General features: G+C 37.2%; 2 protein-coding genes across 4 annotated transcripts in view; both read right to left on the minus strand.

Moving 5' to 3' along the window:
* Positions 1-5197: 5197 nt before the first annotated feature.
* gpr37a (G protein-coupled receptor 37a) lies at positions 5198-10312 on the minus strand. The gene is made up of 2 exons (XM_084397223.1): positions 9088-10312; positions 5198-6701 (listed from the first exon to the last, which is right to left on the minus strand). The coding sequence occupies exons 1-2, from the start codon at positions 9907-9909 to the stop codon at positions 5877-5879; spliced, it is 1647 nt and encodes a 548-aa protein (XP_084253349.1). The 5' UTR covers positions 9910-10312; the 3' UTR covers positions 5198-5876.
* Positions 10313-10437: 125 nt separating this feature from the next.
* pot1 (protection of telomeres 1 homolog) overlaps positions 10438-27301 on the minus strand; it is a 34038-nt gene continuing 17174 nt past the window's right edge. The window contains exons 12-22 of one of the 3 annotated variants that reach the window (XM_084397220.1): positions 17048-17217; positions 16613-16704; positions 16497-16520; positions 16281-16313; positions 15170-15326; positions 13624-13814; positions 13408-13543; positions 13175-13257; positions 11505-11599; positions 11138-11243; positions 10438-11044 (exon numbers count right to left, since the gene is read on the minus strand). In XM_084397220.1, coding sequence (XP_084253346.1) covers positions 10938-11044; positions 11138-11243; positions 11505-11599; positions 13175-13257; positions 13408-13543; positions 13624-13814; positions 15170-15326; positions 16281-16313; positions 16497-16520; positions 16613-16704; positions 17048-17217 — 1194 coding nt within the window. In that variant the 3' untranslated portion in view covers positions 10438-10937. The remainder of the gene's footprint in view (positions 11045-11137; positions 11244-11504; positions 11600-13174; positions 13258-13407; positions 13544-13623; positions 13815-15169; positions 15327-16280; positions 16314-16496; positions 16521-16612; positions 16705-17047; positions 17218-27301) is intronic. The other 2 variants (XM_084397221.1, XM_084397222.1) reach the window with 2 other exon arrangements.

Consider the following 27301-nt stretch of genomic DNA (forward strand, 5'->3'; position numbering starts at 1 on the left):
CCATGACAGCTCTCTCTGGAAACCCCTCAGCACAAGTTGCCCAGTCTTTCGTGCAAAGCAGAGGTCTGCTATATGGAAAAAGGTGACCTTATGGCATTCTCAAGCTTTTCACCCACTGAATTGTGCAGAGACACTTCTGATTGTATCACTTTGATGGATTTTGACAGCAGAGCAGCCATGATGTTTTTAAAGTAGAGTTTTGCATCAAAAAGGAACGATAAAAAAAAAAAAAAAAACCTTAAAGCAAGCTAAACTAAGTAGGATATTTGCAAAATTTAGATGGATTCACCTTAGTAGATAAGGGGACCATAATTTTGGATATCAATGCATGTCACTTAATAGTTCATTGGCCCTTCGAATACTTAAAATGAATTATAACACCTCGGTGTCCCTTGCGGTCCTTTTGTTTGTGACCACTGAGTCGCAAGCCAGTAATGCCCTTTTGGCTTTCTCCCACATGCCATAAAACATCCACACAGGGCAGTGATTGTTTCCTTTTCGACCTCGAATGCCACAGTGACGCAAACAGTTTCCTTTGTCCAAATGAAAACTCTACAGATTTCATTTTTTGTCTATTTAGCTAAAAGGTCCATGTCAGAATGTGTTATGATATGCCGAGACAAAGAGTTTTAGCTCCTCGGTGAGACACACATACTGTACAAGAAAAGAAAGTGAATCAAAATGAAGAATCACTTCATGAAAAAGACTTTCTGTATTTGCAAATGTAAGTAAAAACAGAACTGAGCAGCCTTACCTTTTCATGTGAATATAAGAACTGAGATGGTTGAAAAGGGATGTTTTCTCTATTTCAGAGAGAGAAGGAGGGAGGAAGACAATGCAGAGATTGTTTATATACACCCAGGAAAGCATTATTATGCCAGTGGATGTTGATGCACATTTGACCCTCCTCCAAACAAATACAACTGGGTTTAAACATCTGGGACAACGAGAGAAATGTGTTGGATTTTTCTCATTTTTCAACTGTATCAATTTCCTTTAAAAGCACTGACTGGTTTTTTTGGTTCATGAAATGCTTGTTTATGCACACGCACAGCATTAGCATAAACGCTACATGGCTAAGCGCCTCAAGGAAAATATTTTTGTCTGGTGGTTGTTTTTAACTGGTGACTCAGAATGCTGATTAACATCTATTCAGGGTGCAAGTTCAGTCCTGTGGACCACGATATGCTTCGGCACATTTTCTATTTAATCTGACATTTAAAATGAACTGGATTTTTCAGATAAGAACATAATACAGGTCTGAAAGCCTTCAGTTTTGTGGACCTGAGGTTGAATTGCAATTATAAAGAGAGCAAAGAATCTTTATTTTTAAGCATTGAGGCGAAATAAAAGATGGAATACTTTCTAAATGTACTTAATTACCTAATTTTGTCGGCGCGATGGCATTCTGTTTAGCGCTGTTGCACTTCAGGCGACCCGAGTTCGAGTCCTGGTGTTGTGCCGAATTATTACCCCAATAGTTTTGGTATAGGTTTAGGATTAGTTGTGGGGGAGGGGTTGAGGTTAGGGTTAGGGTTAGGGTTGGGGTTAGGATTAGGCAATCAGGTAGCAACTTCAACTACGGGGGTAATAATTTGGGTGGCAGTTGAAATTCGGCACAACACTGGCAGAGGTGTGAAAGGTTCATTGAGTGAGAACAACAGGACATGAATTGAGCAATTCTCCTCGCCAGACATTATACAATAGACTGGAAGTAGGTGTTTACAGGGCAATAAAATATTCTATTAGCATCTTATTAGCCTTCCCTTTAAACTCACATGAACATGGTCTTAGAAAATGCTTCATAAAATTCATAATTTTAGAGATATCGTCCTCAGATTTGAAATGAAGCATGTCGTTGTACCACATACAAAACAACTTTTATACATTTAAAAATATATTCTTAATATATTTTTATTTTTATGTGAGCTTATATATCTCCATATTAATAAGAGTCTGAGTAATTCTGAGTATTGAACTGTAAACTTTCTAAATATATGTTGGTTATGTGTCTATTCAGAATGACTTATGAGCAGCAACCTTTTTTATTGTGGGTATGTCATTTATGCCCCACTTGCCAAAATGGGGGTGTCTAATAAGGGGTTAAATATTGATACAAATATATATATATGTTTTTGCTGTAGTTCTTGAATGAATTAAAATGGGGGTAAATCAAGTAATAGCATGGTAAAAACATGGTAACATTCAAAACTTTTGTGCATTCACTCAGTAATGAGAAATTACTGATTAGACACAATATGGTTTTAGTTTAAAATAATAATAATTATGACTGTTTTATAAGCTTGATACAAAAGGTATAGTTTAGGGGGTTAAAAATAAAGGTTCCAGAAGAAGGTTCTCGCTGCGATGCCTTAGAAGAACCATCGTTGGTTCCCAAAAGAACCTTTCAGTGGACAGTTCTTAAAAAAAAATGTTTTTCCTAGTTTGCAAAATAACATTTTAATAATCTATAGGACCTTTCTTCCACTATAAAAAACCTTTTGTGTAATAAAAGAGGTTTCCATGGATGTTAAAGGTTCTTAATTTGACCATCAATGCCAATAAAGAACCTTTATTTTTAGGAGTGCAGTGGTCACAGGCTTTAGTACCACTCTGTATAAATTCTAAATTATATATGCAAACAGCAATTACAAAGTAATAGCCCATAAATCCCTATAAATATTAATAGTACTTTAATTAAAGCATTTGTTACTGGGAAAATGACTTTGCCAAGTCGAGAAAAAAGGAATTTAATAATTAATGAGACACTCATTATGTAATGAGCAGAGGTCATTTCCCGTACATTGTCATGTGGTGCACAATTCCACAATCCCACAGGTTTGAGAACCCTTTTTTTTTTTTTTTCAATGATAATCTTCCAGTTTTGAGCAGGGAATAAAATGTAAAAATCTGTTCATTTTAATTTGCTTATTCTCAAAATGACTGAGCATATTAAAGTAATGTAGTGTCAAACTGTCAAAAGACGCAAATTGCTGTGATTTCCCTGAGGACCAAATCAAAGGTTTGGGATAATGCTGATGACGGGGCAACAGGAGGGAATGTGGGCGCTTCCGTTGTGTGAACATCAGAACAGCTCAATTAGGCTTTTCAAAATGGACCTTTAAACAAACTTGAAGGTTCTCCTACAACAAACAGCAATTTGGCAATGCCAACAATCCCATAATTCCCCTTTCACAAGGCCGCAGAGGAGGGGGACTGCAAATAGTACATACAGTGTGTGTGTGACAAAAGACGAGAGCCGCTCACACACAGGGAAGAGTTCACAGGGAACTCATTAACGCATTCAAGCGTTCATCACAGGCGGTGACCTAGAAATAAGGGACAATTCCACAAAAGGAAAAACAAGACAATAAAGCCCTTCTTTTCCGTGAACGCCATCCACTCAATCAGATGGATCCAATTAGAAAAGACGCTATAAAGCAGACAGTCTTTATAAGTATGGGTACCATTGTGTCCTATACACCTAAAACTGTTCCCATCAGCGTAAACAAGATAGTGTGCATAACCAGACAAGGCAAAATGAACAAACGCTATAGTAAACCTTGATTATGGTATAAGAAATTATGACATTATAATAAGATGCCCTAATAAGAAGCGATGAGAGTATGAACAAACAAAAATTAGACAATAAAATAAATTTAGTACTTGCAGGACCCAACAACGTAGTGGCATGAAGCACTCATCGTTCATGAAATATTAATATGACATGCCGTTCAAAAGAATGACTGTTTGTTGGTGCCTATGAATAATTTATTTGGCCAAAGTGTGGGTCTGAATGATGCAATCTATTTAAATATGCATGAGAATGTCATCACTGAACACGAGTGCCTTCAAATAAAATACAAGCTAATCTTCTTTATGATAGAAACAGATATTGATTAGATAAGACAAGCTAGGAACAATTGAAAACTATACAGAGAAGATGGAGACAACGCTGTCAATTACAATATTATCACTTTTGTATTGTTCCAAACCTGCATGACTTTCTTTCTTCTGTGCGATACAAAATATTGAAATGTTTTTGTCCATACTTTAAAATCAATGGGGTTCAAAAAAGGTCACAGTAGAAAGTGTCATACTGTAGGTTTGGATGACATGAGGGTAAATGTCTAAATGATGACAGAACTACACTACCGTTAAAAAGTTTGGGGTTGGTACGATTGTTTAAATGTTTACAAAAGAGATCTCATGCTCACCAAGGTTACATTTATTTGATCAAAATACTGTAAAAACGGTTATATTGTGGAACATGGCCACTTATAATAAATGTTTTTTTTAAAGTTAATTTATTACTGTGACGCAAAGAGCGTCACATAATCCTCAAAAAATCATTCTAATATGATGATTTGCTGCTCAAGGAACATTTCTCATTATTATCAATGTTGAAAACAGCTGTGCTGCTTAATATTTTGATTCATTTTTTTCAGGATTCTTGATTAATAGAAAGTTCAAATAAACAGCATTTATTTGATATAGAAATCTTTTCTAACAACGTCAAATTCTTTACTGTTAATTTAATGCATCCTTGCTGAATAAAACTATTAATTTCTAAAATCTTGAATTCTTTCTGACCCCAAGAGTTTCTGAACTGTAGTGTATTCTTTATCATGATCAAGATATCATATCATCAGGGTCTTGATGTGAATGCTGTTCCAAACGGTAGAAAACACCTTAGATAGAAGTTTTAATTGCTTGTATCTGAATTTAAGCTATAGCCTACTTCAAAGAAGTGTTGTATCTCTCGTGTAGCAAGTAGACGAGATTGAGATGATCTTAAACGTGTAGTAAAAGAGATGAGATTGTTCCTCAAGCAGTGCAAAAGTCCAATTTTCCCTTTGATACTAAATGGCCAATAAACAACCAGACCACAATAACGAAACTCCAGCTGTCTTGTTAAGCCAAACAGGCTTCATACATCTTTCCCTACACTCCCAATCCAGTCCGCACTTCTATCCGTGAGGTCATGGAATCCGCTGCAGCATGAATGCCTAATGCTGAACTGGCCATGGCCTTAAACAAAAGCCTCTGTGTACTAGAGTACTGTATGGCATTGATGACCCAGAGGCCTGTGAACCAACACCATCAAGAATGAACCAGCCATTGGAGAAGAATTGATTGGTAAAGGATATACTGATCGGTTAGATCACATAATCTGAATAAATAGAAAACACCATGTCCAGTTTCAGTATAACACTCAAGTTTTATCTGTAAGACATTTCAATGTTTTTTTTTTATTATTATTCAAAAGTGACATGTCTTGGCTAAAACAACAGCGTCTTCAGTGCTTTTCAGTGGCTGAAGTGCATCACAAGTATTTCTGCTAGCAAATACAGAGTGAATTTAATACTTACATAGCAAGGGAGCTAGGCTTAACGTTAAATCGATTCACAAGAATCGCCAATTTCCACAACACCAAAACATACTAACAGCCATTTTCTATATATTACCTTCGGTACAGTAAGTCTCAGAGGTACTTTGAACAAAAATACAGATACACCAAATTAAAATGAAAAAAAAAATAAAAGATACTGGGGTAAGAAAATTGTGCAAATATAACAAATGCATGTGAGTTAATCCATTATCCTTCTAGACTCCCAAGAAACTACACATGGTCTTCTGTAAACATCAATAGGCAGTTGCATCTCTAAGACAATGCGTAATAAACATGTGGATGTTCTTTGTCCCTATTTTCACAAGTTAAAATATCCAGTTTGTGGGCGTCTCTCCCAAAACAAAGCACAGTAAAATCAGAAACTGCACAAAACTGTGCACCCTGTGAAAACAACATCTCTGGACTGGTTTATTCCATATGTCTAAGCCCTTGGTAATGTGTAGCCCTTAGGTAAGGTACAACCTTAGCAGTGAGTTCCCGCTATTGGGAAGGTTGATGGATCCCTGCGGACTACAGTGCTGTAGGGGGAAAGCTCCAGCTCGGTGGTGCCGTCCTGATCGTTGTCGTCACTGTTGGGCTCGGAGGACTTCGGTGGGCCGCACTCCTCAAAGCAGCAGCAGCAGCAGTCCAGAAAGGCTTTGCTGAAGGGCCGACAGAGAGCCAGAAGCAGCACCGGTGTAACCGCGGACTTGCAGAACAGCATCATCTGACTCACCAGATGCAGGATATCCAGCGTGCGACGCGGCACACCTGTAGCCATGTACACCGATACGATGTTGCTGATGTTCTCCGGAATGATGCAAAATCCGTATAGGATAGCCAGAGCAACAACAATGCAGTTCATTTGGCTCTCCAATTGGATCTGCTTGCGGTTGCCTCGGACGCTGGCGCGTTCGGCCTTGCGGATCTTGCGTGCGGTCACCACTGAGCTGATGATGGTGAAGAGAGTGGGAAGGCAGAAGTAGCAGCCGAAGTACCACCAGAGACGAGCGCTGTTGTAGGTGAGTCCGAGGACGTAAAGCGTGTCCGGGAGAGCCGTGGAGATTCGGACCACGCAGTGTTCGCAAGGCGTCACTTCCGGAGGCTCACGGTCCTCTCTCACCAGCTGCCGGATTAAAAGCTCGGGCAGGGCGAGGAGAAGAGCGCCGATCCAAATCACCATTAGCTTGGCTGCAGTAGAGGTGCAGTTCTCGATCATCTCGTAGTACATCTGGACGTTGCTCGCGGCACGGAAACGGTCAATGCACAAAGCACAAAGAGTGAAGGTAGTTACTCCTAAAGACGCCACCTGCAAGGCAAAGGGGATGTGTGGTCATTACTAATAAACTTTTAGAAAACCCTTCCACCGACAAACCTGGAAACAGCGTTGGGATCCTAAAGGAACATTGCGGGTGAAATTAAAGCTAAGCCTAATTGACAGCATTTATAGCATAAAGGTCAACTTTTTAATTTATTTTTAAAGCAGCAAAAATCTGGGTTACATTGAGGCACTTGCAATGGAAGTGAATGAGGCTATAATAAATAATTCGAGTCGACGTAACACCTTAAACTACAGTTAAAAGGATAAGACCTTCACAGTTCATAGAATACAGAAGTTTTGACATAAGTGCTTTAGATTTCTGCTTTTAAAATGTTCAAAAATAGTCACCTTTCACTTAAATTATAAGTGCCTTATCACGTAACCTCGATTTCTGATTTATTTATTTATTTCAGGAAAAAGGAGGAATGAGTCAAAGCATTTGTGGCATAATTTTGACCATAATAAATAAAATAGATTGAGCGCAACTTGAATTGAACTCCTGAGTCTGTGGAACAATAAGGAAATTCAATCCCACAGCTTTTCCATTTAGGGCCATAGACTTCATTGTTAGGTTGAAACATTGTGATCAAGTTAGCGGGTTGTTCTGAATCAAGGGTGTAGGCATTTGCGCTCTGTAGTGTGTCAGGAGATTAAAGCCACAACCATGGCACCAATCAGGTCAATTCCTCAGAAAGCACATGATACAATCTGAACGCTGCCTCAGGGCAATACCACTATCTCTTTGTGTCAGCAGAGGAGACACTCCCCCCTTACTCAAGTAGACAAAACACAAGAAAGATGTCTGTCCTGACCTACACATGTAACATTTGCATTGAATTTCTGACTAGACACTTTCACACAGCCTTCTTGTTAGTTTAACAGCATATTTCATTTAGATTATTTGTCAAGCATAATCTAAATTAAAATGCCAACAAATCAGCTCTGGAAATTTGTTACTTATGAATGTTGCAAGAACACTTTAATCTGCATGTTATATGATAACAATAGCCATAAGATTATTGTTTTGATCATGTACAATACGCAGTTAGGGCGCTTTGAATTCTTCGGAATCAAAGTTAAGTAGCGGACGCAAATGCAAAATAAATAGATAAATAAAGTAAAAATAGTTATTATCTTGTGTTGTGGAATTTCATTGTGGAATTGGACAGACGCTGAATGGCGTAGCTTTTTACGCAAATACGTAAATTAAAGCGGCGCTATGCAATTTCTTCGCTGTTTTCTCAATAGAGCTCCCCCTACAGCTTCGGAATAGATATTCGACAACACTGTCGTCAAAACTGGATGGCGACTCTCCCCCCTCCCATCTTCTCCCTCTGGTCACGTGCATTTGTTTCCAAAGAAGCCGGCGAACGCATGGAGCCATTCCCACTGAGGTATGTATGATACACAGAAGGCTAGCATAAATGTTCAGATAGTGTATGTGTGCAGTGCCAATTTGTTACATCACGAGACCTGATATCACGCAACACTTCCTGACGCTGAGGCCGGCGACCCGCCGGCCCAAAATTGCAAGGGTGTTTTTTCCGCTCACAGGCGCTAGAGGGGTGCGAGAAGACCACCACTCGATCCGAAAAAAAGTCATGTAACCATTCCAATGACTCCGAAGCTGTTCAGTTAAGGTAAATTAAGCTAAAAAAAAAACTGCATAGTTCCCCTTTAATAACGCAAATGCAAGTATTTTTCAATTTAAACGCTGCCACAAAAAGTTTGTTTAAGTCAATATGTATAGTAACTTTGGCTACCTGACCTAACATATATACGGTTTAGTAGCGCAGACATTTGAAGGAAACTAACACCTTCCTTGAGCACTAAGCAATTAATAAAAACGTATATAATGATGAAAGCAGTTACATGTGAATCCCATGTGCATTTACCAGAAAGGATAAACCAGCAATTTAACCAGTTTCAGGTGTAAAAGAAGCTTACTGTACGTCTGAGAACTCGCTAGACTAAAGTCAAGCTCAATCATGAAACCAGGTCCGGCTCTACAGGTGAACCTGACCCACTCGATCATGAGTCTAGCCCACCCTTAATCTTATAGCTCATCTTATATCAGAGAGGACCTAGGATACTGGTACCTAGGACCTGTCTAGACACTTTGACACACATAAAAAAAAACATAAAACAGATGCAATAGAAAAATACATAGATTGTGTGATGTGATCAGGTATAGCCCTCATTAACTTATCCAAACAGACTATCTTATTTTACTGATTCTTTTTATAAGTAGCTACCATAAACATATTTTTCAAATATTAACCAATTTGACACATTAGTAACAGAAATAACTGCATTTCAATCACCCATTGAAAGTGACCAACCACAGTTCTCTTAAATCCAATATAGAGTTTACCTCAATGTATGGAATGATTTTACAGGAGAATTCCCCAAGGAGCCAATCCTTAGTGAGTTCGTGGAATATAACAAGTGGCAAGCAGAAAAAGAGGATGACAAAATCCCACAGGGCGAGGTTGGCCAGCAAGGAGTTTGAAATGCTTCTCATGTAGTAATTGTGGCACACTATGCACATGATTGCTATATTCCCAACAATCCCCACAGTGAAAATGACGATGGAGATGCACATGACAGCATATGCGCCATACGATTCACCTGTCACGGGGAAAAACGGATTCTTCACCCCTGGGGTTTTTGATCGTGTGTTAAAGGGAATGAACGGAGTGAAGACTTCCTCAAAGTCTTCCACAGGTGAGGTGCCCCATTCAGGAATAGACGAGACATCAGTAGGGAAGTCTGAAGGCTGGATCTGTGCTGCGGGCTTCGGCAGTGACTCCACGCGCTCAAGTTCATTCTCCGGAGACTCGATGCCTTCATTTCCCGCCGTCGCTCTTTCTCGTCGACGATGAATTCCACTTGTTATTTCCCTCAGAAATGATTTTGTGTTGCTGTATTTGTCCATTACATAAGTTTGTTCGTACTTCTGTCTGGAAGATGCGCTCACCATTAAATGTTTTGAAGTACCGGCCGTTGCGTTACCTGTTTCATAACTGATTTTATTTAACGTCACACGACGTCGTTCATGGCCGTTTGTGTTAATTTTACGCACTTTATAGGAAACTATTTTTGACTTTAAATCAGTCGTTTTGTTGCTACTCGCGAGTACTGAGAGTTCACAACTAATGAGCAAACAAAATACTGTTAAAAATTGCATTTCCATTGCGTTTTCCAGTAAGTAGAATATCCCTTGAAAATATCCAAACCTGATAAATCCAGTATTTTAAGGTGTACTTGTAGAATTAACATCAAGCTTCGTCCCACTCACTGGTCTCTCGTTTAGATGAACATCGCTAGTTTCCATTTTTTAAATCAATAGTTTTGTAACAGCAGGTCAAACAGGTGTTCAGCCAAACAAAACAAAGCTAGTTGAAGCCCTTGAACCGCAGAGATATTTCCAAGCGTTTCGTACAAGAGGAAAAATAGACGTCAAGGAACGGGCATCCAGCATCTCGATAAAGTGAAAGTCCTTGAGAGCCGTTTATGATCTCCTGATGGATCTCTGAATATGAAGCTCTGCCAGGGAGGCGCCGCTTTCACAGATACAACACAGTGAACACGCCACCTAGTGGACCGAGACAGAACGACATTTTGTTTCCAGCATCAACCACCTGCTGTCAATGCTCATCAGTTTCACTCCAGATGGCTTGTTAAGTAAAGCCACACACAGGTCCAAGCAGAACAAGTAGTTATGCATTCTAAATAGAAATATACTTTATTTTATAGATGAATGAATTGATTGTGTTTGACCATAAAACATATTTACATTTCTTAAAGGGATAGTTCACCCAAAAATGAAAATTTTGTCATCATTTATTCACCCTTAAGTTGTTCCAAACATGTATGAGTTTCTTTCTTCTGTTGCACACAAAAGAAGATATTTTGAAGAATGTTGGTAACCAGACAGTTGATGAAGCCCATTGACTTCCATAATATTATTTTCCTACTATGGAAGTCAATGGGTGCCATCAACTGTGTGGTTACCGACATTCTTCAAAATATCTTATATTGTGTTCAACAGAAGAAAGAAACTCATACAGGTTTGGAACAACTTGAGGGTGAATAAGTAATGACAAAATTGTCATTAATGGGTGAACACAAAACATTTCTAGTAACTCCTTTTTTATTGTTCTTTGCAAGTGGCCATCTATGATATTCACTTTGAATCAAACTGTCTGTAACTTAACTTCTTTATTCCTCTCTGATTTCTGAGTTAGTGATCTGGTAGCAAACTTTATTTCTGTCATTGTCCTTTACATTGTAGACAGAGAGGCAAAGATCCAGCCATGGACGTTCTTCTGCAAAGAAAATACAGAAAAAAGACATTATCTAACTCTAAATACTGAAGGAATGTAATGAAAAAAAAAATTTGTTAGGAATGAAATCTTTACCCAAACTGCTTTGTGGTGGCTGAACTGTGTCCATGATGGTCTGAATCTTGTCCTGCAAATCCTGACTCCCTGAAGCATCGACAGCAGAAACATGGAAGAACTTCTCCTGCAAAGAATAAGACAGAGAGACAACCACTAAAGCCTATTTCAAAAGAGAAAATAGCGCCCTCTGCTGATCAGGTAATGTACAGCATTTGTACCCTTTTAAGAGGCTACTTGGCAAGATTTCAGAAACTAAATGTTCACTTAACATGTTTTGTAAAAAAACTTTTGGTGTGTTTTATAACTAAAAAAAGAAGTAATTTTATACTAAGGACAAATGTGCACTTTTTCCAGATATTGAATGAAATGGCATTGATATACTCACAGCGTTCTCCCACAGCAGAGCCTCTAATGTGTCCGTCCCGTCGTCCAGTTCAAACTGGATTAACAATCCGTACTGCATCATCTGAACTCCCAGAGCTGTGTGACAGAAACACGGATGAACTACCGAAATATACATGTGGCGGAAGTGTCTAAATTCTCTTTAGGACAACAGTGTCACAATAGACATTCAGATTGTAGATTGTATTCGTCTGAAAGAAGAAATTCATATACACCTAGGATGGCTTGAGGGTGAGGAAATCATGGGGTAATATATTCACTACCCCTTTAATAATGCCCACCACCAAAAAAACGAAAACAAAACACCCAATAAATAGATAAAAACATTTGTACATCTCCAAAACGAAAAGTAACTTGTTTTCACATATTTATATCATGCACTTTATACCACACCTGTAAGAAATTATACCTAACATGAAATTAAGGGCTTTGGGCTTAAGTTTTATTATCATCTCCATACTTTGGAAACTAACTCAGACCAATCATTTACAACTGGGGATTCTTGCCTTCTATTTTTGTTTTTGCTTTAAGCACTGTAATTCTCAATATTCAAATTAAATATAACTCATCTTTATTAAGTAACACAGGTCCTATACCCAAGACTTTATTTGGCCTCTTTACTACATTTGGTTTCTATTATCTAATTACTTATGTCCAATTTTGTCATTATTTTACAAGCGTTAAAACATTTTTGTATAATGTGCTTTAATCACGCCACAGCTTCTCCAGCATCCTAAAGAGGACTGATTATATTTAGATGATATTTCCCTCTTTTCATTAGGGTTGCGCCATTCAAAACTGAACTGAGAATGTCGTTTGAAATTTTTTAATTTGAATTGAGGTTGCAAACATGAAGCAACATTTTAATTTTAATTAGAAAAAATTAACATATTATAAAGTGTATTTAAATTTTTCTATATGAATGAGTCATTAAGAAATGTTAGAATTAAGAAAAGAAACTGACATTATAAATCAGTGTTTCATGTGGCATGATGTCAATTTGAATTTTAAAAAGTTACCTGAAAATATGGTGCATATTTTGTGTTTTGATGGCTGTATTAATTGTTTTGACAGTACAGAAGTTAGATAAGAGAAATGTTTAATCATAAAAATATTCTATACAGTCAAACCAAAAAATTCAGACACCAGATATAATGTTTTATATATTTTTTTACTAGTTGGTGCAGGACTCTATAGTTTATTTATGTAAGTGACGATAACAAAATAAAGCAAACGGTGACATATAATAACCAAAAATTCTTCATACAGTGGACTTACCAGTATTTATATAATTATTTTACCAGTAATATAAAAATTTAGACACTTTGTTTTTTCTTTAATTGCTAATGCAACTTTTTTTTACACCAGACTGAACAAAATTAAGCATTGCTTGGTAATTGGTTGACCTAAATTGGTATTATCTAATTGTGGACTTAAATTTAACAGCTGACAGCTATTCAACCTAATTCATTTGTGAGACAGTCTAACAGACAGTTCTTGTCATATTTTATTACCATTTTCTAAACTATAGCAAATAAACTGTGATAATGTGAGAGATGTTGAAGGTGTCTGAATAAGTTTTGGTTTGACTGTAGGTAATAGGCATAATTAGTCCAAAATGATGATCCAATTATTAATTTTTTGAGGAAGTACCTTCAGCAACCGCCTGTCCATCATAGGTCTCCACTCCAGTAAACACATGGTTTTCAAACGTGTTCAGAGAGCACCGCTTACACCTGAGACACGCACACAAATACCCAATTAACTAAACACAGACGTGATCGTATCCTTCCCTGGGGTTTGTTAAGCGGTGTTTACATGATAAGATATGTACACACTGAATACCAGGGGAGTTTAAAATGAAGTATGTAGGCCTGTCTTCTTACCCATAATATCTTTTGTCTCCAGAGAACAGGAAGGGAGCTGTGAGATCCATCAGGGCCATCCTACCGTTCTCTGATCTCACGGGAACCAGGTTTTTGTAATCGCGTGATAACACACAAATCTCATCCAGCGTCGTTCCTGTAGATACAAAGCTATATTTGTAAACTAATGTCACAAATATATAATAAAAAAAAGCTTTTCTATGTAGTTGGACGCACCCTCAATGAATATCAGCTGCATGTGAGTGCTTTGCCCCACCATGTCTTTCGATATGTGCATTGAGATGGTTCTGCCGGCTTCTCTAGAGCTCGCTGATGAAGTGGCGGCCCACTGCACATCGCAAGGCTGGTTCTCTCTCGCAGACTCCCGGAAGACTTTAGCAACAGCGCCGTCATCGGGGACGTCTTTACTGTCACATACAAACAAACAAAATGTACACTACCATTTTCAAAAGTTTGGGGATGGTAAGATTTTGAATGTTTTTGAAAGTCTCCTATGCTCACCAAAGCAGCATTTATTTGATTAAAAATACAGTAATATTGTGAAATATTATTACAGTTTAAAATAACTGTTTTTTATGTTAATATATTTTAAAATCTAATTTATTCCTGTGATGACTTTTGCAGTTTTGTTCTGCTTAATAGCCACCAGGTGGCAAACAAAACAGAACAAATTTAGAAGAATAAAAGGTTCAAGATTTACAGATAAAAGATAAAGATGCCCTTGAACCAGTACAAATCACACAAATGAAATTTTATTAAAATGTTTATTTTGTGATATTTACATGAGGAAATTCCGTACACTGTTATAAATAAAACAGCAATGTTTTGATCAAAAAAGATATTCGCCAGGCAACGTTGTTCAGTTTGAAATGCTGTTTAAAGGTAATACTGAATGGTCTACTCTGCTCTGATTGGTCAGATGGTCCAGTCTGTTGTGATTGGTCTACTCTGCTCTGATTGGTCAGATGGCCCAGTCTGTTGATATTAGTCTACTCTGCTCTGATTGGTCAGATGGCCCAGTCTGTTGTGATTAGTCTACTCTGCTCTGATTGGTCAGATGGCTCAGTCTGTTGTGATTGGTCTACTCTGCTCTGATTGGTCAGATGGCTCAGTCTGTTGTGATTGGTCTACTCTGCTCTGATTGGTCAGATGGCTCAGTCTGTTGTGATTGGTCTACTCTGCTCTGATTGGTCAGATGGCTCAGCCTGTTGTGATTGGTCTACTCTGCTCTGATTGGTCAGATGGCTCAGTCTGTTGTGATTGGTCTACTGATTACAGCACGAATCTGAAAAGAAACAGCCTCAGCACTTGGCGTCGGTTTGAACATTTAATTCAAGTTGAGTCCTCATCCTTTGGAAGTACATCAAAGTGGATTTGCTTTGGCAGTGCAGAAAACAGCGTCTTCTCGACATGTTGACAACATGAATCAAACTCTTCCAGTCTCAGCTACAAGTACAGTGTTTGAGGGTCAAAGCAGACGTTGTTCTTCAGTGAAGACCATAGGTGGCCATTAAGTTAATTTACAAACCTACATAGGTTCAAGCTCGGTTCTTTCTTTTGGGAGGAAATAACTCCATTTATAACTTTGCAGACCATTTACATTCACAAACAGCTAGATTACCTTTCTTGCGGTTTGTAATACTCGAAAAAAGCACAATAGGGGCACTTTAAACAACTACAATTAAGTATATATATTGAACCTTCTCAGTATTCTTTTCATGGATGCGAGTCAGGAGCAGGTTGCAGTGAGTGTCAGACTCACATTGTTTTACACTTGGAGCAGAAGAGCTTCAGGCACTGGTATAACTGCTGGGGATGGTACTTCTTCACCCGGGCTCGGACATGACATGACAGGGGCGGTGTGGAGCGTTTCACCCGGGCCAGGTCGAGCTGCTGCGTGTTGTGCCCACATGTCCGCACTGAACAATCACATGTTCAAATATTAGTAATTATAATAGAAACAGTTTGTCAGAGCTGTGGCTTAGTGGTTAGAGTCACCATTAAATGGAAGATGCAATAGTAATTTCTTCTTTATTGTTATGTATATCTGAGTGAAAAGGCTTGTCAAAAAAAGAAAAATTGTACGGCGGGACTCGATTTTGTCCATAGGGAATAGTATAAAAGTATAAAAATCATTGGGTCTCATTCATGAAACACGAGCAGAACGAATTTTTGTGTAAATCGTGTGTAAAGTGTTTCTGGCGAAAATTTTCAGATGCATTAAAATGTTCGTATATTAGGTAAAAACTAAAAGCATTATTAGGCTACCTAAAAAATCCTTTTTTTTTTAGGACCTGAAACACCACTATGTACGCTTGAAAATAAAATGTGGCGTTTTGAATGAACTTCTGATAATAAAACTTCAATTGCTGCATCTGAGAAATTTCTCTTCATTCGCTTTTGAGAAGACATGTTGAAATTCTTTGTTTGGTGTCATAATATGATGCCCATATATAGTTGTCAGTCGGTTTTAATGGGCAGGATTTATGGTAATTGAGAGAATGAGCGTGCACGCACGTCCCATTTACGACTGAATGGAATTCATTAACACACACACACACACACACACACACACACACACACACACACACACACACACACACACACATTTCACTATCAAATTTGACGTTTACGAAGTATTTGTGAATCAGGAAAAGAATTTTCGGGAATGTCTCTTTACGCGCAAATCACTCACATATTTACTCGTATATTTACGAATGTTTCATGAATGAGACCCATTGTGTGCACGGATAAATCATTCATAATAAATAGTGACGTGATGCAACATATCGAGCTGTGGTGAAGGTGATGTACAGTAGGTGTGAATCTGGCTCTTAACATTTCCCATAATATTAATTCCAATGTTTTTTTACCTGTATAAGAAAGTCCTGTATCTGCTTCTCCATCTGAAAAGAAAAAACACATTTAAACATTTTTTATTATTTTGGTATGATTTTATATATATATATATATATATATATATATATGATTATTTGTAATAATTTTTTTCATCTGTGGTGGAGAAAAAGCTTTGAGAAGTCATATATTAGAGTCATATATAAACCTAGTAGTATATAATATGTCTATACCTGGTTCTTCATCATTTGGCAAGACTAAAAGGAAACATAAGCATATACAAATGAAGGCCAGCTGAGCATGACATAAAACTGGATATAAATTGGAAAGCAAAAGAGGCACCACCAACCTACAGCCTCTGGTGGTGTGTACCAAATCTCCAGTAACGTGCCATCATTCACTTCATCAAACTCATCCAGATCGACATGATTCTCTAGCACTCTGAATATTGATCAGTAGAGAGAGAGAAGAAAAGAAAGAGACAGAAGTTATTTTATAATGGAAAAGAATTTGACTTACTGTGGCTCATTTAATTTGCCATCAAAATACTCATGACTTCAGCGATTTCTTATCTATCCAGACTGTGTGTGTGTGTGTATATATACAGTATATATACATACAGAAGTACAAAATAATATTATGAGTCAAAATAAGGAATATTTAAGATTCTGCACCATTTTTACATCACTAATGAAATTTGTTATGCTGGTAATATATTTCTTGTAATGGAAAAAATGATTTAAAAATATACAAAACAGCCATTTTCAGTGGTCTTCAGACTCGCCTCTTGAGGGACTGTAGATCAGGGCTCTCTGCGGGAAGGCTGCGTAAACCTCGTCCATACGTCGTCCCCCCGTGCAGGTGGAAACTGAGATGTTCAGCTTGATCCGGCTGCTGGTCCGGAGCTCGCTGAAGGAGTGAACGGAGATTGTAGAACCGCAGGAACGTGCCAGGCTGAACGCAAACAGAAGAATGTTTTCATTACAACATCAGATTCCTTAATTCTAAAGGCTGATGAATATGGAATTTCTTCAAGTACGAGCCGCTCTTTTCAGGTCCTACCACAATATCTTTAGACGATTCAAGTCGAGACTTTGATTATACCACTCGTAAACTTTTATTTAGCTTATTTTCAGCCATTCAGACAAAGAAAACGGCTTTGCAACCCTTTCCGAACTGCTATGCCTCAACTTTACCCTCAGCTGTTTTGGAAAATGTCTTAAGGCAACATTCTGTACCTATATAAGTTTTAAAGAGGCCACTTCATTTTATATATAAAGCCTGTCTTGTGTTCATTGTAATTTGGATAATTTTTTTAAATAAAAAATAAACTAATAAATACTTCCTGTACTTTTCCCTTTTTTTTTTCCCTCTCTATTCTAGTAGTTAAATTAATAAATGTAAGTATCAATCCAGCAGGGGGCGCTACGGCACTAGAGTTGAGCAACAGAGTCTCAACATTACAGTAAGATGGAAAGAAAAGAAATGTTGGTCCCCTGAGATCACTATGAGCAACATGAAGACAGAGAGACACCGAGAATCACTTAATGAACTCTTGCGCAACAAGATTGTCTTCATATTATGGACTTTAAATAGACAAGAAGTGGATATGATATCAAAACACCTCTAAACAAGATGGTGTCAGATTATAATCAGGTTCTGGGAGTCCTCCTATAGCTGTACACTTCTGACGTCATATATGAGGTTTCGGGCGAAATCCATCTCTTTGTTTACCCGATTTTACCTCCAAGTCTTTGTTTGTACAGAGATTTGAAGTAAGCCATAGTGCTGGCATTCACAAGAACTGGTTGGATGCAATACAGCCCCTAGGCAGTGCTTCTAAACAGCCTAAAAAGGCATAATGACAGAGCCAACCAAAATAATTGAATAAACTGAATGGTGGCATCAATTATTCGGCATCAATATTTGATTGAAACAGACTTATTCCATAAACGGAACAAGGTAAGGTAACCATATCCAAGACTGCAAAATTTGATTCAGCTCATTACCATCTTGATAAGCTGACAACTGAAAACTGGGGTGTGAGATTGGAGCTAAAAAGAGAACTTGGAGTGTGGCTTGATAAAGCTGGCCTTGAAGAAACATGGCTGGATCTATTGAGAGAACCAAATGTTTTTCATCATATCCAACAGCAAAAACAGACAATACAGTCTTACTAAACTCAGTGCTTTCTTCTTCTGGACAGACAAGACAAGAATTGATCATAATTTTAGTCTGTTCCACCATTATTTACAAAAAAATCTTGAGATATGAGTGATACACTGTAGTCTGTTCTAGAAAAGAAATAAATGGATATGCTGTACCATTTTATTACAACCATTGCATCATCACCACCATCACCATCACTTTCTGATTTTGAATACACTAAATAAAGTAATATCGCTTAAAAACTCCCACTTTTTGAAGCTTTGTCATAGATAACCATTTTTGGTTCCTCAAAGAACCTTTCAATGAATAATTAGGCATTTATTTTCTTAGTCTGACCTTTTTCCGCTGTAAAGAACCTTTAATGCAGTGGAAAGGTTCCAAGGATGTTAAAAGTTCTATATGGAACCAGAGATGCCAATAAATAACCTTTATTTTTAAGTTTATTAAAGGAATGGTAAAAAATAAAAATCAGCCCATATTTACTCACCATCATGCCATTCCAAACTAATGATCGATATATATCAGTTTTACCGTTAAAGGGATACTCCACTTTTTTCGGAAATATGCTCATTTTACATCTCCCCCAGAGTTAAACAGTTGAGTTTTACCGTTTTAGAATCCATTCAGCCGAACTCCGGGTCTGACGGTACCACTTTTAGCATAGCTTAGCACAGATCATTGATTCTGATTAGTCCAGTAGCATTTCTTTCAAAATGACCAAAGAGTTTCAATATTTTTCCTATTTAAAACTTGACTCTTCTGTAGTTAAACCGTGTACTAAGATCGACGGAAAATGAAAAGTTGCGATTTTCTAAGCCTATATGACTAGGAACTACTCTCATTCCGGCGTAATAATCAAGGAACTGTGCGGCTGTACCATGAGTGCAGCAGGCGTAGTGATATGACGCAGCGCCTGAAAATAGGTCTAATAGGTTAGACAAACTTAGTCCCGGTCACGTTGGAAGAAGTTACCGAGCTGGGGACTATTTTCAGGCGCTGCGTCATATCATTACGCCTGCTGCACCCATGGTACAGACACACAGTTCCTTGATTATTACGCTGGAATGAGAGTAGTTCCTAGCCATATCAGCCTAGAAAATCGCAACTTTTCATTTTCCGTCGATCTTAGTACACGGTTTAACTACAGAAGAGTCAAGTTTTAAATAGGAAAAATATTGAAACTTTTTGGTCATTTTGAAAGAAATGCTACTGGACTAATCAGAATCAATGATCTGTGCTAAGCTATGCTAAAAGTGGTACCGTCAGAACCGGAGTTCGGCTGAATGGATTCTAAAACGGTAAAACTCAACTGTTTAACTCTGGGGGAGATGTAAAATGAGCTTATTTCCGAAAAAAGTGGAGTATCCCTTTAAATCAGTGACGATAGTTGCACTACCGAAATGCTGGTTACTGTAAAAAATCTATTCGAATTTTTTTATATATATATATATTTTTTTTTAATGTATGTATATATATATATATATATATATATATATATATATGTGTATGTATGTATGTATGTATGTATGTATGTATATATATATATATATATATATATGTATATGTATATGTATAATTCCTCAGATACATTTTCAACCAGTTTTATTCGTACAAGTTCAGAATGTTGTGTTATTTGGAATGTTTTTTAATTAATGTTGTATGTACCTATTAAAATGTATTTTATTAGCTGTTTATTATCTGTATTTTAGTTATACACTAATTACAAAACATTTTCATGGATTCAAATATTTTCACTGTTTTACTTTAAATTAAATTAAAACTTAAAACTCATTGATTTTAAAATCTATTGAACATTTTCTGACCTTAGTTACCATCAAAATCCACTTTACAATCTGATTTTTCCCCATTGGAAGACAGGTGATTGTTTAAAAAAAAAAAAAAAAAAGTTATATAAAACAAAGTTTGTTAAACTTAACAAAATAAAAACTTTTTGCTAAATAAATATTTAAAAGGTACACAGTGCAACTTTTTTTTTTTTGTACAAAATTAACATTTAAATGAGTCAATACATCATCAATCCTTCTTCCAAAACGTGTTTTTGTCTTACCCTGATTTACTATGGTAAGCCTATAATAAGTGCTTAGACCAGTATGTTTGAGACCTGTTGGGATGGTTTGAGGGAAATTGCAAACATACATCACTCGCCTCAGTCACCCGTGCGTGTCTCATCATATCCACAAATGGCATAAAATTGCTCCGGGAATGGCATAGGTTACTTGTTACAACGAGCGAGAAAGTTGGAGCAAATAAATCTCAAACCTCCAGGGAATAACAAATGAGAATCAACATTAACTTTTGGAGATGTTGAGAACTGAGGGATTTGAAATGTAAAAAGTGTCTCTTTTACATTTCAATGTAAAAGCAGTGACGCCGTTTTTTGTAACTCAACAGGTCGAGTAAGGTATTTTATTGAACAGGTACATTTCCATATGTAGCTCTCTAAAATAGTCTATTGTAAGCATTATCTATTTTGTGAAGGGTCACTACATTATGGTTGTTGTGCAATCATTTATTGTGTCTATTAAAGGGTATAGCGACAGTAACGTCTTCAACTAGCCAGCTTGAGATCCTTTCCATCTAAACTGGTTATATCTGATTAAGCCTAGTAGTGAATATTTTATGAGCAGTAGGATCACCATATTCATCCATGTAGTCACGCAGAGTCCATAATGTTCTTCTGCAAAATGTATGTAGTTCTGTTTTAGTGTTTAAAAGGTACACTATGTAACTTTTGGCAGATATTCAATTCATTCGTTATTGATGTCAATGGCGATTGGTCAGCACATCCGTTTCTCTCAGACAAAGCTATTGTACGGCTTCAGAAGACTTGGAACATAGCACACAAAGTTGCATGAACCACTTTTATGATGCATTTCTGTTACTTGCAAGCCCCAGTCCCAACTCACTTATATTATATGAAAAAGGAGCTTCTATGAGCATCTATAGCTTTGCAGAAAATGACATGAGAATGAGTACATGATGACAATTTAAATCCCATCCCATCAGCCTTGCAACATTTTCCTTGAGAAATGACTGAACATAAAGCCAATGGTAGAGACAAATCTACATATACTTGGTATTCTCCTACTCGAGCTCTCTGCACGGTTGGTTACGCACAGCAGGGGAAGGAGCCGGGCTGCTCGGCACAGGTGTGCACTAGCTGGCGTGAAGCTCTTCTGGCGGTGCTGGCAAAAGCAGCAGAAAAACGCCAACGTTCTTCAGCTCTCACATCCTACATGGAAAATTCAATTACCCCCAGCTTTGTTGATGTGTGTGGCTGGATAGCACAAACCTTGTCCGGACCCTCATCTATATGGGAAAAAAAACGAATGGGGCCGGGGAAGCACGCTCCGTAAACAAGAAAAGATGATATTCCTGCAAACAAACCAATTTCCGCAACACGCGCTGGTGAAAATGAACAAATAGAGGCAAAGTGCACTCTTGAGAAAGTATTTTGTGAAGACATCAAACAATAATTCAAAACCCACGAGGTTACAGCCTAAGGTATATGTATAAATATAATAGATATTAAAGGTAACTCACTGAAAAACATATGGCGCTGCCCAGATGGGTGAAAAAAGCTTTGTTTAGCAACATAATGAAGTGTTTCATGACCAGAAGAACATACACTTGGATCATTCATCAATATGGATATGACACAGCACACAATAAATAACAAAACGGCCAATGCAACTTGCAGGAAATCCCAGGTTCAATATAAGTTAAGCTCTATGGACAGCATGTACCACATAAAACCATTTTGAACTTCAGTATGATAGTTATGAATTTACAATAGAAGTCAACATAGTACGAATATACTTGATTTTTCTGTTATTATATAAAAAATTATTTTATATGGTATTTGATTGAAAAGCACCCAAAAACTTGAAACGTGCTTTTCAATCAATTACCATATAAACTAATTTTATATATAAACCACATTTTTTTTATGATCATCAACAGAGAACAACATGAAGGGGAGCAAAAATAATTGTAATTTTCAAACTATTGCTTTAATGTGTGATTATGGTCCATTCATAATCCCTTGTACTTCCATAATGTGACACTACTTCAGATGCAGAGCAAGTTACTATATTTTGAAAACTATATATAAAAAAACAACAACTAATATTTAGATTAATAATATGGAATAATGTGTACTACGGATGTAAAAGGGGTGTTCACTTTAACCTCAAATGTTCCTTTAAGACTACATACTGCATCATAAAAGCATTGTGTTTTTATTTTTCTAGTCCAGGCTAGAATATGGGCTGCCAAGCCTTTATAAAAAAAAAAAAAAAAAAAAAATAAAAAAAAAAAAACCTAGCTGTGCAGATTTCTGAAAGAGTCTGTAACTCTGCATCTATTCTCTCTGCTCTCGCTTCTCTTTTCAAAGACCCGCTGCATTTTTTGTCAGCAAATACTGTGCTTAAGACAGACCCTCCATGGTCTGACAGCTGACAATTCCTGAAGTGCCCTACCACATGCTTGCACAAGTCATATTTAATAAGAGTGCTTAGAATATAATTTATTATTATTATTTTTTAAATCAGTGTAGAATCATTTTAAGATTTAATTTATTATTATTATTATTATTATTTATTTCTAGATGAGTGCGAGAATGCCTGCTGACAGTATGTTGTGCTTGAATCGTTAAACAGTTAAAAATGCACTAATATTAAAATTCTGGCCCATTAACAATTATTTTAATGTTCTGACAGGTAATCAATAAACAGGCAAAATTTAAATAAATATATTTTGTGTAATTTTTTTTTAAAACACTAAACTAAAATTACTCATTTTAAATGCTATAAATGAATGTATGCATACCATTATAATGTATAGTATGAAAAAAAAAATTAGATTTGAAAGATTAAGCAGTGTAAATTAGTGTTTTAAAGATTGACTCTAAATGAGTATTAGGGTGCTTTCACACTTGGTTCGATTGCCTGTTCCGAACCCGAGTTCGATTGCTCCCCCCTCCCCCCGCCCCCGATGGACTGTGTTCACATTATATTATTTGTATCTGAACTGCGGTACGCTTGCGTCATCAAGCTGCAGCTGGCGCGTGCTCGCGTTGCTTGGTAACCGCTATGAAAAAGCGTCAAAATGGATAGAATTGCTCGCTTCACATTTGTTCTTCTTTTTTTAACCTTTGGTTTTGTTTTCAAAGAAAAGATACAGAAACACACTTACGTCTGTCTGCCGCAAAAATATTAAAACCGTTCCAAAGACAGCGGGATGTCCGCCGAAGACAATTTTTGTGGAGGCAAGCAGAAATCATCTCTGCTTGCAGTGCGTCAATCCCGCTTTTCGTCAAGGTAAGTGTATAGACCCTTTTACAGTTGTTAAACACACACGCACGCAGGCACACACCACATTATATGGCATCAATAGTGGTTCACTTCCGCGATTTGGTACGATTGCGTTCATATCAGCAGCGAACCGTACCCGAGTTCACATGAACCGTACCCCAGACCACCTTTTTAAGCGGACTCGAGTACGGTTCGCGGGTGCGCACCCGAGTTCGGAAAACAGCGTTCACATCATCCAAACGAACCGAACTCTGACGTCATTCGAACCCGGGTGCGCACCAAAAGTGCTAGTGTGAAAGCCCCCTTAGATGAAAGCAAATGTAATCTATCTGTAAAAAGAGAAATGAGCACGTACGCTTAAAAATCAAGGTTTCAAAAGGGTTTTTGTTGTGCAATTTCCAGCAATGCCATTGAACAACCATTTTTGGTTCCCCAACATAACCTTTCTGTGATCAGTTCTTAAAAGAACAATGTTTTCCTTACTATAAAGAACATTTTAATAATCTAATCTAAATAAACCTTTTCCACTAGATATAAAAAAACTTTTGGTGCAGTGGAAAGATTTCATGAATGTTGAACCAATGACAATGAAACAACAAAAAAAAAATATATATATTATATATATATATATATATATATATATAAAAAATCAAAATGCTAAATTTTTTAAATGCAAATCCTGCATTTAAAAAAAATAAAATAATAATAATAATATATTATTATATTTATATATTTTTTTTATATATATATTTTTTAAATGCAGGATTTTGATTGATTGTTCATTTGTACATATTTGTGCACATCTGTATTTTTAAAGATCTCAGACAATTGCAGAACAAATGTCCTATGATGCCGAACGAAGCCATAAAACGTCATTCACATCCTCACACATACAATCTCTCTCAATGGATAAATGTCATATGCAGGCTGTCTGAAGCGATTACAGTCTGGGTGTTAAGTTAACCCAGGTGCTTGATTTCACTCTCACTATGAATAATTGATAGTCACATGTGTATAGAGGCAGGTTGTCACAGTATACTGCATCAGCTCCAGCCATGCTGCAGGTGCTCGTATTCATTTAGGATGTTTTAAGCAGATCGGACACCCTTTCCTTGAGATCCAAGTGGCCAGAGGAGTTGCATTTGAGATGCATATTACAACCTGGTGTAAACAGCAACTGGTCTCGTCTCACCAAAATGCTAAATCTTAATACAAGGCTATCATGGGAGCCTAAGATAATCTGGTCCCATGGCTCAGGTCTCTCCTCCTATGTAATTCTGTGATTTATCCCTTTTTATTTTATAATTCGTAACATCTCTTAGAAATGTAATATCTCACCTCTCCTAAACAAGCCACACAATTTGAGGTATCATGCATGCCTGTATGCCCTGAATTGTAATACTTAGGATTAGGGGAGTTGAACAAATCTGAAGTAAAAGTAGTAGTAAAAATGTTTCTTGCCCTTCAAATTGTGCACATGCAGGCGTCTGGCACTACTTTAATCTCTATTATTATTGTATGAGGCATCCATTCCCAGTTTATAAGAGAGATGACAAGGGCATTTGGCAACTGGCCTGGGACTCAGATGATGCAAATGGAACAAAAAGCATGCAACAGAGACAATTTCACAAGACAGACAGGGAAAACCATTAGGTGAAAGATTTGGTGTGTCCTCAGAGATTCCTCAAGAAGATCCAGTGGAGAAAAAAAAAAACCCACAATAGTAATTCTAACACTCTGACTAAAATAGGCCTTTACATGCTTGATGCCACAAAGAATTTTGAACAAAAAGTCAAAATAGTAATAATTCATTGCCATTAAAGTGGAACATTACAGGTGATTTGCAATAAAACAGATTCATATACTGGATGTCTCCTTTAATGTGTGCCACACTAGACTTATATTATATGTGGAGGGTGAGTGATTTATGTTGTAAGTCGAAGTCAAGAAAGTGTGTGCGCGCAAACCCCCACAATGAAGGCCCCCATTCAATATGACAGCCGTATTGATTTGGCCTTCTCTCTCCTCTCTCATAAAGCTATCTCTCTCAGACCACTTAATCCTAATGGCTGGCTTTATTCGCCTTTTCTCCCTTCTCAACACTGAGCTCAAGCAATTTCACACAATATTAGAGATGATTTCGCCCAGGATATTGATAATGGTGGGGAAATATTCTGACTCAATGCAATCTTTAGTGGTTAAAATTGCATTTTGGATCGTTGGGGATTAAGTTACCAAAAAAAAACACGTAATTTCCTTAAACATTTTCATCAGTGTATTTTACTGATACTTTGATTATTAAATACCCTAATGCATTGTTCATCAATTTCCAATTTGAAACAACCTGTTTGATGCTTTGCATGTTGGTCAGACATGTGCCAGTGGTTCTTAGCAAGAATAAAGCTGCTGTCACCATTGCTCAGCGAAATTTTGCAGGCGAAATCCAGTCATTACAATAGGAATACGCATAATTGGGATTTTTGTGTGAGGGCAAAAAAAGTTCCCATGCAGATTTCCTTCAAGTTCAAGTTGATCACGTGAATTTGTGGCACTGACCAACAGAAAGCTGCTTGGTTTGAAAGTGACTTCTGTAGCAGAGCTTCATACAGTGGTGGTCAAAATTGATGGCACCCCTGATAAATATGATAAAAAAAAATGGCTGTAAAAAAAAAATCTGCATTGTTTATCCTTTTGATCTTTCATTAAAAAAAATAAATAAATCTAACCTTTCATTGAAGTAAAAGAATTGAAAGTGGGGGTAAATCACATTATAAAATAAATGTTTTTCTCCAAAACACGCTGGCCATAATTGTTGGCACCCTGTTATTAAATACTTTTTGCAACCTCCTTTTGCCAAGAGAACAGATCTGAGTTTTCTTCTATAATGCCTGATGAGTTTGGAGAACACCTGACAAGAGATCAGAGACCATTCCTCCATACAGAATCTCTCCAGATCCTTCAGATTCACAAGTTCATGTTGGTGCTTCTTCTCTTCAGTTCACTCCACTCATCAGGTCAGGGAACTGGGACGGTCATGGCAGAAGCTTCATTTTGTGCTCAGTTACACATTTTTGTGTTGATTTTGATGTTTGTTTTGGATCGTTGTCCTGATGGAAGATCCAGCCACGGCCCATTATAAGATTTCTAGCAGAGGCCGTCAGGTTTTGATTTTTTATCTGTTTGTATTTGCTAGAATCCATAATACCATGTATCTGAACAAGATGTCCAGGACCTCCAGCAAATAAATAGGCCCACAACATATAAGATCCAGCAGTATATTTAACCGTAGGCATGGGGTACTCTTCATCCCTGTTTGCACCAAACACATCTGCTGGGTTTGCTGCCAAAAAGCCCTTTTTTTAATTTTATCTGACCATAGAATCCGGTCCCTTTTGAAGATCCAGTCATGTCTGACAACTAAATATGCTGGAGTTTATTTTTGGAGGAGCGAGGATTTTTCTTAAAACCCTCCCAAACAACATGTGGGGATGTAGGGGTTGTTTGATACATTTTTTTTTAGGCTTTCTGACCCC

This window comes from Rutilus rutilus, assembly GCF_951802725.1.
Source record: "Rutilus rutilus genome assembly, chromosome: 23".
In the NCBI taxonomy this organism is placed as follows: Eukaryota; Metazoa; Chordata; class Actinopteri; order Cypriniformes; family Leuciscidae; genus Rutilus; species Rutilus rutilus.